Here is a 12,024-nt window from a genome sequence, read left to right as displayed (position 1 = left end):
CTTCTTTTTTATTTGTCAATTTCTGATGCGAAGAAGCAAGGTCAGTATGTGGGCAGGCTGGACCTGTTTTGCACAATTTGACATTCCACGATAGACGCATCAAAAATGTCACTGGCGACGTTTTGGATCGACAAAAGGTGAAATGAATGGTTTTTAAGGGTAGTTAAAATAAATAATAATAAAAATATGCAGCAAACGGTCGAAAGTTTATCAACATTCCGGTTCGCAGAAGAAACAGAATTCCCCATATGCTTCCGTATAGTTTCTCTTTCACTCCTTTCGAAACGGTTTATATTTAGCATCCGAAGCAAGGAGCTTAAACTTCAAACTACGCTTGAAAAAATGTTTTGGAAATACCGGATTTATATGCTTCCTTTTTAAAAATACACGTAGGAAATGGACCCCGATGGGCGTTTCATGGGAATTGGCATGCTGTCTTTGAAAGATATTTTTAATTAGCAGACAAAATAGAAAAATGCAATCGGAGAAGAATGAATCAGCGTGATATTGACATAGCTGAACGATGAAACCCCGATCTTATCGTTTTTCTGTCAATTTTATTCAACGTTCATAATAAATCGCGTCGAAAAAAGTACGCTTTTCTGATATTGGGCGGTTCGTTAAATTAAATGTTGGTTGTTTGAGGCAATATCTATGAGATAACATTACGCAAGTTTATCATCAGCGGAGTCAATGTATAAGTTCGAAACGATAAGAAAGATATTCTCATTTCGAACTGTCAAAGAGCTACGAAATAGCTGGACCTGGGCGGCTGTGTTGAACTGTCATTTGCGCCAAAGTGTCGGCAAAAGTACAAAACAAAGCGTTGATTAGAGTGCGTTTGGATTTGTGGAATTGCTTTTCTTTAACTAAAATGGTATTTTCAGTTCTAGTTTGTTTAAAAGATAAGAGTCTAATTGTGTTTTCATTGTACCTTGCAGCTTTTCTATTCCTTTTTCAAATCCCTAGTAGGGAAGGACGTTGTAGTCGAATTGAAGAATGATCTAAGGTAAGCGGACAGATGCATTTGCCGCGCCGTGGTTAATCGTTTGCCAGCAAATGGAAGAAATGATTGCCATAACATGATTATGTTTGTTATATTTTTCGTTGTAGCATATGTGGAACGTTACATTCGGTGGATCAGTACCTGAATATAAAGCTCACAGATATCAGCGTGACCGATCCGGAAAAGTATCCGCACATGCTGTCGGTAAAGAATTGTTTCATCCGTGGTTCGGTCGTAAGATATGTTCAACTGCCAGGCGATGAAGTGGACACACAACTGCTGCAGGATGCTGCACGAAAAGAAGCTGTAACAAGCGTACGATAAGTAAAGAATGCGTGTATATGTATGAACATTACATATGGTATTATTGGGTGGATGGTAAAGAGGTGATAAGCCGACGGTAATGATGACAAATGAGAGGAAATAATTGTTGAGGTCGAGTTGGTAATCTCGGTTTAATAACTTACCTCCAGGCAATTGTAAGGAAGAACCATAGTTGGCAAAATTTGGATTCACTGATCCAAAATCTACAATATATTCGTGCCAGCAACATGCGTCCGGTCAGTTTAAATCATTTCTTTTCATGCGCAAGGTTATTTATGATAAAAATAATCACGGCTGGTAAAATCACGTCTGAGATAGGCAGTCAATAGGTAATTCAAATTAAGACAGAACTGCTGTAGAGCTAAATGGGAAGCACATTTCTTTCGTTAAGGCTAGGTGCAATCTAAATTGGTTTCGTATACTGTCATGAACTTTAGAATTCCTGTAATTGAAGCCATATCAATCATTTCTCTTCTTATTCATATTGGCTATTTAAAGCATGATAATTGGAGCATCTAATACAAACTCGCCTTACGAATCTTGATATGATTATAACAAAATACATTACCACAATTATGAATAAGACTCCATAAAACAGGATCCGTTCCATATTTGTAATAGATCCAATAGAGTATAACGTAGATTAATTGAAAAAAGAAATCACTTCATTCTACAATCGTCATCAGCAGATGAATAAACCCAACGATAGTATGCTTTCGAATATTGTGTCTGTTTTTTCTTTACATATTTCACAAAATTTGCCAGAACTTTTTTCATCATAACGCTATTGCTCTTGCAACTAACTCTTGCACTCTGAACAGACCAGACTATTGCCTGGGTGACATTATGAACCATCTCGCTCCTCTGCAGACTGTGCATCCCGGGGAAGGAAACTGAAGCACTGTTTAACAACAATAAATTACTAAAAACTACCAATCTCATAAATTAAGAACCTATTTTAAGGTAACAGCGTCCAACCGACCCTATAGACATTTGTTCCTGGCGTAAAATAATAGCTCCCGCGCTTTCTTTTTCTTAGCGCAGCATTTCATTGACTAGATTCGATTGGGCTCAATTCACGTGCAGCTGGTCCACCGCTTCCAGGTCATTGTTCGATCTGCGTCGAGTTGAAGTAGGAGTTCTGCATCAGGTAGAGCTTATCGATGTGCGTAATGCTGCCGGCCATGTTCGACATCATCGAACCGATGGTATTGTTGTTGTGATTGACTAATTGCTGTGGGCCATTATGTACACCGGGGGGACCGGAACACGTGCCAATCCCACCACCATTGTTGCTAAGGTTTGGCTGAAGATCGAGGTTTTGTAGTGACATTGTATCGGACGTTGCCTCGTCCACATTGTCGAAACTTTCGTCCAGCGAAATGTCCGAACTGCAAAGACTGGCATCGGAATTGTCGGGGAAATCTGTAACAAGATGTGAACATAGAATAAAATGTTTTATTAGTGAATAGAAAGAGAAGATCGTTTCGACAGGGTACGATCGCGCTAAGGTCAACACTTACCGGGCGAGTAAGGGAGGTTCGGATTCAACGGTTGACTGGATGAGCTGTACGAACTGTCCAGACCCAGATAGTGGCTGTGATCGCTGCTCGGCGATTCCAGCTTGATCGACTTATCCTCCTTATCCGAATGGTTCTTCTCACCGTCAGCCCCGCTAGCGTTCGTCTTGGATTTACGCGAAATCTTTTTCATTTTCGCCCGCTGGTTTTGGAACCACACCTGAACTACTCGCACCGACAGACCGGTATCTTTGGCCAATGCTTCCCTTACCTTGCGGCAAGGTTTCGGTGACACATCGAACGAAGCTTTAAATTGACGCCGCTGTGCAGAGGTGAGGATCGTCCGAGGTCGCTTCGGTCCACGACGACCATCGCGCGTCCGGAGTCCATCGTCGAGCAGATACTCATCACCATCGCCGTACAGGTGCGCCGTAGGTGGAAGATGCGTTGGATGCGGCAAACCAGCAGCACCGTGATGGTGATGTATGGCAGCTGCGGCCGCCGCTGCTGCCGCAGCACCGTAGAAATCCTTCTCCAGGTCATGCTGACAGATTAGCTTGCCGGCACGGATGGAAAATGGTTCTCCTTTCTGTAACGGCCGGTTGCAGGTATAGCACAGGAAGCAGTGCAGATGGTAGACGAGATGTTTCGCCCGCATTACTAACTCGCTCGGTGCGATACGTTCTCCGCAGCCGTAACAGTCCCGCTGCTGGCCGTGCTGTTGGTGCTGGTGCTGCTGCTGATGAACGGATGACACACCGAAAATCCTACCGAGAGTTTGTGGCAGAAGGAGAAACAATTTAGCAACTCCACCACCGAGCGGTTTAAAGGCAAGTTTTGTGTGACGCGCACAGCCCAAGGAAGGGGAACCTGGATTTTCATTACGCTAACGATCGCGGGGGTGTCGCACAACCAGTACCCAGATCGTGCCATGGTGATAATGGGCCGCCGACGGCATAATGGGCCACCCAGGCAAGGTGCACTGCTGTCTGAACAATTGAACAATCGATGTGCAAACGGGTTCTACTGGATCTACAACAAACGAATACCGCGCGACGTGTGTTGGTCACCTATCCGTAATGGTGTGATGCCTATCATTCATATCTGTGTCTCTAGCATCGCATTGGAATTGGCAATTGTAGGGTGTGAAACATTTTTAGGCCGTGGTTTATTTTCCGTAGATGGTTACTTTGTGTTGCTTTACTTAATTTTTAAAACTAACTTTACTTCTTCAGTGTGGTAAATTGTTCGGCGAGAAGAGAAGCGTGCGCGTAACAGAGCAATTATTTTTTGTTGTTTCTAAATATTGTTCTAAATAGGTAAATCTCACCGATAGTAATCGTCCTTGCAATAGACCTTGGTGTTTTTGGTGTAGCACGTTTGGTTTAGCTGAATGTGGCATATGCAGCAGAGAAGGCACTGCTCGTGCCAGAACTGGTCCGGGGAGAGCTTCATGAAGTAGCGATCCTTTATCTTTTGTCCGCATCCTTCACATATTTCCTGCGTCTTTTCACTCTTGATTGTACCGACGATATCTGCCGAAAGAAGCATACAAGAAGATAGAAAAGATTGGTACCAATATTAAACGGCCAATAAAATGAAAAAGGTATTTTATCTTTAATAAAAAGGTATAAAAGGTAGACAAATAGTTAGTTTGTAGTACAATGTAGTAAAAGATACAGTTTATTTAGAACTCGCTAGGAAATATAAGAAACGTCGTTATCGTCAGCACATTTAATTGATTTCTTCGCCCTTTATTGAAAAAGCTACTTATGTCATTGGAACAGGTACTTGCCGGTCAAATAGCTCAATTTAGTGGGCTTCATGCAGACCTTTTGCAACACATAATTCCGAAATTTCACCGGAAGCAGACGCTTGAGTCTCGAACGGAAGCGTTATACAACCGGGTTATACTGGTTGGTGGCAATACAAACCACCGACACTATTTATTGGAAAATCAAACACGACACGACTCTAAGAGATTTTTCAATGCATGTGACTAGTTCTCCAAATTCCTTGAGAGAGCGCAATTATCTGTCACTCACGCTATGGATTTGTGATTTACCAATGGGTTTAACTCTATTAAGATCGTCAAATCAAATCAAATTTTAATTTCAAATTTTTCTAGATAAAATTTCACACCTACTTTCGAATCTCATGCTGTTGGCATTGAACCTCGAGCGGCTTGCTTCGAATCGTGTGCCATCTCGTTCGAATCGTGTGCCACTACCATTGGATATTTGACAACTTATGCTTGAAATATTTGACAGCTATAAATGTTCATAGTTTCATCCATTTTTTTATCGAATACATCCAATACATAACAACTTTGGATTGTGCGTTAATTTCCTTTAAAGTTACCTTTTTGTTGTGCTACACAAACGGTTTCCGACTGTCAAGAGATTCCAGTTCAGCTTAAAAAGTATTCCGGAATGGTTCTAACTTTAACATTTTTGCTTGAAAACCCTTTATACTTAACTCATAGAGTTTAGCATCTAAGACTCTTCAGAGGAGGCGTATGTCTGTTAAAGCTTCAGCTTATTCAGTATTCCGTAACCTAGGAATTTTTCGGCTTTTATTGCAAAGCTTTTCTAGAATGCTGTTTTTTTTTCGTTAGAACAGCCTGGCCGTATCGACTTATTTTACCACGTAGCCGGATAGTCAGTCCTTTCTATGGGGGATTGGCCCGGATAGGATTTTGGTCCGGCACCGCTACCATCATGCCACCGGGCTGCCAGGGCTGCTGTTTTTACTCATAGTTGAATAGTTCCGAAACTTCTCTATTCAACACACCTGTCGTGACGAACGAAGCAGGAACTTAATAGAATTTACATAGTTCCAGCACTCACAAACGCCCCTGAGACATGGCCTTTGTCCGAAAGTGATGAAACCCTCTTAGTCGTGATCACGAGGAAGATAGAGACGTGTGGAAGGACAATGGAGGAGTCGCTACAATGACGAGGTCTATGAGATATATGGCGAACTTACTGTCGTACAGCGGATTAGACTCGCCAGGCTTTGGTGGGTTGGTCACGTCATGAGAATGACACCGGACGACCCAGCCAGTAAAGTCCTTTTAGGTCATCCACATGGTATGCCCAAATTGAGATGGAGTGATGCCAGAAAGGCCGGGATAATGTATTGACAGACAAAGGTGCTTAACCGTGGGCGATTTAGAGGACTCGTAAAGTAGACCAAGAACCGCGAAGCGGTTGTAGCGCCTGATAAGTAAGTAATTAAGAATACTTCTGATGAAATTTGGTGGTTTCGCAGTCTTGGTCTGCTGCAGGAGTCAGGGCGATCGTTGAGGTTGACCGCAGTCGTCAGTCTATGCAATATCTCACTTTAGCTAAGTTTGAACTCTCTTGTCCATGTGGACGATCATAAAAGTCCTTTCGGGCATGGACTAGTGGGGCTACTGCTTCTTCTTCATCGGTACAACATCCTCAAGAGTCGTAGGTCTGCCATTTTTTGGCTTTCTCTGACATTATTTACCCGTAGCAGGATAGTTAGTCCTTGCTATGGGAGATTAGTCGGGATGGGATTTTGGTCCGGTCCGTACGTGTGAAAACCGGCGTCGCTACTGCATGCCACCGAGCCGCCCCAGCGGAGCTACGCCATTGTTCAAATGAAGCGATGGTAGCAAATTTCCTTCAATGTGGACACTGTCCTGTAAAACTCAGCTGCAATAGTCAATGTCCAAAGAATACCAAGCAGTAGTTACCACTTTATGCAAAATGCGATAAAACGCGTTTCGATTTAACACGTGTAAATAAACATAGTTAATTGTTCATGGAACTTTTCGTCGATTCGAGTACGACGGATGTACATGAATGAATGGCAAATGCGTGATAGTGAACAGACTAATGCTCACATTGCAACAAACACCCTAGCGGACTCCACCATGTGACATGCAGATAAGTTATATCGCATCGTATTTGTATAGTTTTGCAGCAGAACGGCGTATGGAAGGACACTTTCAAGTGCATAAACAAACAACATCCACACTGGACCAAATTGCAAAAAAAAAAAAAACGGAGGGGACACAAGGCAACAATCGCAATAAAATGGTCGTGTTTATATGGGGAATGCCGAATGGAATTGGGGCGCCTGGGGAATTTGGAATGACTTGACTTTATGCTCAATCGCAAAACTTTTGTCGCTAGAGTGAGAAATACAAACGAAGGTTAAACTATGTTTTGTTTTGTTTACACTGAATGCTATACTGCTAGTGTCCTGTATATGGCGGGGGAGTGTGCGTGTGTTGGCATTTATGGATCCCTACGATCGGTCATTTATCAACTGCTTGTGAATTATGAGTGGGCGGTAATTTTTCACTTCGACTCCCCGGGGACAAAGCCTTCGCTTATGTTGTGGGTCATGAATGGGTGGGAAGGTGGTCGTTTTACACAGCGAAAGTGATGAATTTTGTATGGTGTAATAAAAAAATATTACTCAAAAATGAACACACAGGAGAAAAAACGGCCACCCAGCAAAACGGTAATAGTGACATTAAATTTGCAACCATTTGATTTAAGTACACGCTGAAGGAAATGGCGTTGATGCAATGGTTACTTCGTGGATCATTTTTTTGTAAACGATAAAAAGTAGACATTTTTAATGAACATTCACAGGTTTGAAGTATTGAAAGATAATTCTGGTTGGTTTGATTTTGTTTGAAGTGATAATTGACGATTTCATTGATAATTGTTAGAGCAATTTCCATTCGCTACATCTTCGTCCGTTACGAACATGAAACGTGTGGCTAGATTTCCAACCATTTCAACATGTCGACACTATTTACCGACGGTGGATATGCAAACAACGCAATGTACCTTACGCAGGGATATGGTGTTGGTGTCCCTTATCAGCTGTTTAGTCAGCGCGTGCTTCCTTTCACCCACTCGCATACATGTCTAATGCTTCGTGTGTTGCGCAATTTGTTCGATGGAGTATGGGTTGATATGTTTGCTTGGTTTGGTTTTTACACAGGTGGGGAACAAAAACTCAGCGTACGATAGCACAATAACAATAAATCATGTACAAAATCATACAACATGCAGCATGATCAGAACAACGACGAAACGATAAAGGTGGAGTGTCGTTTTTTATTCCTCTCGGTTTTATCTCTATATCGTTTCTGTATCGCATTTTCTATATGATTGCATTTGACTAATCAATAACACGATCATGTGTTTCAATTCCCGCGAAGGATTGATGTTTTGGTTTTCAATGGGGAAAAATCGTTATTTTAGTTGTTATTTGTTCAATATTTGTAAAACAGTACTTTTTTTTATTACCACATAACTTTTTTGAAGATTATGTGTGATGTGTGATTAATTGTGGAAACATTGTAATGAAAATAAAATATTCATTAAAATATTTCCGTTTTTCAAACAGTGGGCTGACTCCTTAAACATTTCAGAATAACATAGACAACTATTTTTATGTAAAAATAAAGCAGGATAGAAAAAATGCATTAATACAATTAATATTGATAGATGATACCAAAAATCAGAAATAAGATCAACTCTGTTTGATTTGTTATTAAACTGCCAGAAAATTTTACTTACTTTTAAAATTTTACAGAAAATTTAAATTTACTGTATCATCTTTAATAAATCAATATAAAAAACTTTTAAGTTCCATTTGCTTTTAATTTGTGTCAGTTTTATATAAAATGTATATTTTTTATAAATATATTTTATATTTTGATTTACATCTTGGTGAAGAGTGTTGGTCTAATTGTTTACTGTTTGCTGAGTTCTTGTAAAATAGCACTTACATAATTTTTTTAATAGGATGTAAATAATAATGATTTTTTTCATTGTTACTAAATCAATTTAAAGTTGTATTAAAAGATTCATTTTGTAACAAATTTAAAATCAACTGCGCTTAACTATCGCACGCAACTTTGCAAATAATTTTGTTGGTGGACGACAAAAGGGTCGTTTGGGTCGTATGGCTGCTGACTGACGGCTTTAGTAATTTACCCATTAAAGTTTGAGCATTAAAGCTACAAACTTTCCAACGAGAAGCATCATAAACGCTTTAAGCTTCTGCAAAGGATCGTCTTACATCGTCGGCGGAAATGGCCCATCGATATTTTTAGCTTCTTGAAGAACACATTACCGCCTCTCAATTGACGCGGTGATGCGTATGAATTTGCGGCCTGCGCCTGGTTGCTGAAGTGTAAAGGGTTCCCAATTGCGTCCGCCTTCTATCGGTCTTAAGCGCGACCTCTTAAAGTTAAGAGCTAAGAGCCAGCGAAGCGAATATCGATTACGGTCACTTTCGGGGGCTTTAGATTGACAACCCGGTGATACGGTACGTTCCTCCTTCGTCCTGGCAAGGGTGTTGACATTTTCCAACTCACTTTTTCCGTACTAGACAACGGACAGAAGTGGCGGGTTAAGAACCGGATCCAATCCATCCAACGGCAGGATGTCCGATCGGACTTGGTTTGTGGCTGCCGAGTGGAGTATTCAAAAAGGTCGGTAAGCAGAGTTGAGTACTTTATTCAACCAGCAAACCCGATGCCGGTTAGTCAATGTTTAGTTGAAGTGTTAACTTTCTTTGGCCAGGCCTCGGTATTATGTGCTGCCATTCTCTCAAACATCTTCCACTTCTGTCCAACTGCAGTACTTCCGATACGTTCCCTGATGCCACTCGTGCTCAAAATTTGCGAAATGTGTCTTCGCCCTTTTGGAGCGGGCGCTAATGGCCATAGCTTGAGAAAATCGAGCCATAGTAATAGGAATTTCGGCTCGAAGGATCATCGGAGGTTTGCAAGGCTGAAACCCCCGGGGAAAAGTTAAAGTGGCCACAGTTTCCTCAACATTTCCACTTTCCATTAACCCACCACACGGACCATCCACGGTAATGCAATCGGTTAACCCGAGAGTAAAGTTTGCTGCTTCGGGGCTTGAGTTCCTTCCTACCACTCGACCAACTCTTGGTGATGGTCCTCCAAAAATGGCGTCCCGTAGACTGGTGTTGGAATTGATTAAAAGATATCCTTACGCTAGCGCTCTACGTCCTTGTTACATGCAAGGCGCAAGACGTCCTATCTTCCCAAAAAAGGCTATCCCTTTCTCTGTCTGCTTGATGTTTGAAGTTGTTCGCATGCGCTTTCCAACGCGGTATAGGTTACCTCGTGTACCATTTTCCCTCCAACCTCACTACCTTCTCCAAGAAGAAAAGAAGAAGAAGAAAGTATGATGTAAAGCATCTTCCGCGAAAAACCAGTTAACCAACCGTCGGTGTTGGGATGAGGCTCTCGTATTCTTTTTGTTTTGTTTGGCAAACTTAGCCTTTTGCGTACAGCTTGTCCGCAAGGGCGCTCTCCAGGAAGTGGGGCTTGTTTACCCGTGTGCAAATATTTCCGAATCCATCGAACCTCGTCGGGCTCACTGTGTGACTTCCTTCCGGTGCGATCCGTTTCTGAGTAACCGATTTGATTTTGAGCCTAAGTAAGAGCACATTCGGTTTTGGGTTAATCTTGCTAAAGGGTAAATTTTCTTGCTGTCTACATTAATGATTATTTTGCGATTAATATGCCAAATAAGTTTTTACATATTATAATAAATACAATGAATCAAAATTTCATACAAATTTTTAAGCAGTAGGGTTTCTAACAAAACGTTTCAATTTTCTACATTTTTCATAGTTCATAATAATTGTAATAAAACATAATCTGTTGTATGGATAAACAAAGTTTTAAACCAATGAAAAGTATTAAAACTTGAATTTGTTTAAATTACTATACGCCTTACAGTTATTTGTAACGAAAATTAATAGTTCATGTAATATCACATCAATGTTGAAATGTGCTGGTGTATGACTTGAAATATACCCCTTATACTGTTTTTAAAAGCAAAAAACTAATTCACACTAATTAACCGTTTTTAACGTGTTTCTTATCAAACAGCGACGTTATTCTTCACAAACACAATCTTGTAAGAGATTAGGGAGTGTTTTTTTACGTAAAGTTTTTTTTAACTTGTATTTCGTAGTAAATTAAAGTAAAGTAAAGTATTTTTTCATAATTTCAAACAAAAGATCACTAAAAAAGAAGGGGAACTTTGAGTTAATCGCGAAAAGGAAATGTTTTGCTGGTTGTGATTACCAACAGTATAAGTTACGTCGAATTGGAATTATTTTAGCGACTTATTTAAAAAATATTAAAAGATTGTAAAAATGTCTACAATGTCTGTGTCTTTTTTTCTTTTATTCGCTCGGGGCTTTACTACCTCAGAAGGGTGTTGGTTTGTGCCAATATTTCAGACTTTCTATCACTTTTTTTACATATTCTCGTTACTGGTCTCCTGGCAAGTGAAGTTTGTTAGCATTAAATTACCTATCTTTGGTCATATACCTGGCATATAATGGCTAGCTAGACGATGATAATCGATCCATGAACTTCTGTGTGCCAGATCGATAGTCGAATTATGAATCTTTTGGGGGTCATTCTACCATTTAGATTGATACATTGATATTGAGAAAGGGATAGATAGAAAAACAGGAATAGAAAGGAAGTAAAAAAAATAACGAAACATTTGGAGTTTAAAATCTAAAAGCAAATACATTGGAGCTGATAGCTCTAAATTTGTAAAACGAATTAAAACCTAAGTTTGAAATAATTTATATCTAGTGTCACAAACGATCCCGTATTCTGAAGTACCTACTCAATGGATTTCTAACGTGGCATGTTTCGAGTCCACTTACCTGTCCGTTCGTTACCGTCCAGCATGTTATTATTATCCTTTAAATTAGTATCGGCGTTTGATGCTGGTGGTGGTAGACCGGTGTTAATGTTGAGATTGTGATAAAACTCCAGCATCTTTTTTATTTTAACGCGTGGGACGCTTTTTAATCACTCAAATTTGGTTTGCTGACAGATTTTCACTAGCTTCAAAAACAGATCATTAAGGTTTTTTTTTTAGTTGTTCCGATGGTGTCCAGAGCGTTAACATTTGCACATCGAATTACACACTCCTCTGCCCACACATAACCCACATCTAGTACACTCACGTATTGAAACCCGCAAATCAAACGAACGACACTCCTTTTTTAAATTGAGAATTAAGTTTTGTCGTGTTTTAAAACACACTTTGCGCTGTACTGTTTCCGACTTGCAGTACCATTTCCACCACAATCAATTCTTCACATCAA

General features: G+C 40.3%; 2 protein-coding genes across 2 annotated transcripts; one reads left to right on the top strand and one right to left on the bottom strand.

Moving 5' to 3' along the window:
- Positions 1-874: 874 nt before the first annotated feature.
- On the top strand, positions 875-1,330 carry LOC128712684 (U6 snRNA-associated Sm-like protein LSm2). The gene is made up of 3 exons (XM_053807572.1): positions 875-892; positions 942-1,009; positions 1,114-1,330. The coding sequence occupies exons 1-3, from the start codon at positions 875-877 to the stop codon at positions 1,328-1,330; spliced, it is 303 nt and encodes a 100-aa protein (XP_053663547.1).
- Positions 1,331-2,435: 1,105 nt separating this feature from the next.
- On the bottom strand, positions 2,436-11,692 carry LOC128712008 (LIM homeobox transcription factor 1-beta-like). The gene is made up of 4 exons (XM_053806902.1): positions 11,578-11,692; positions 4,181-4,385; positions 2,854-3,617; positions 2,436-2,755 (listed from the first exon to the last, which is right to left on the bottom strand). The coding sequence occupies exons 1-4, from the start codon at positions 11,690-11,692 to the stop codon at positions 2,436-2,438; spliced, it is 1,404 nt and encodes a 467-aa protein (XP_053662877.1).
- Between the last annotated feature and the right edge of the window lie 332 nt (positions 11,693-12,024).

The sequence above is a fragment of the Anopheles marshallii genome, chromosome 3, assembly GCF_943734725.1.
Source record: "Anopheles marshallii chromosome 3, idAnoMarsDA_429_01, whole genome shotgun sequence".
Taxonomy (NCBI): domain Eukaryota; kingdom Metazoa; phylum Arthropoda; class Insecta; order Diptera; family Culicidae; genus Anopheles; species Anopheles marshallii.
Note: the sequence above shows the minus strand (reverse complement) of the source record. Positions and strands in the feature narration are given on the sequence as shown.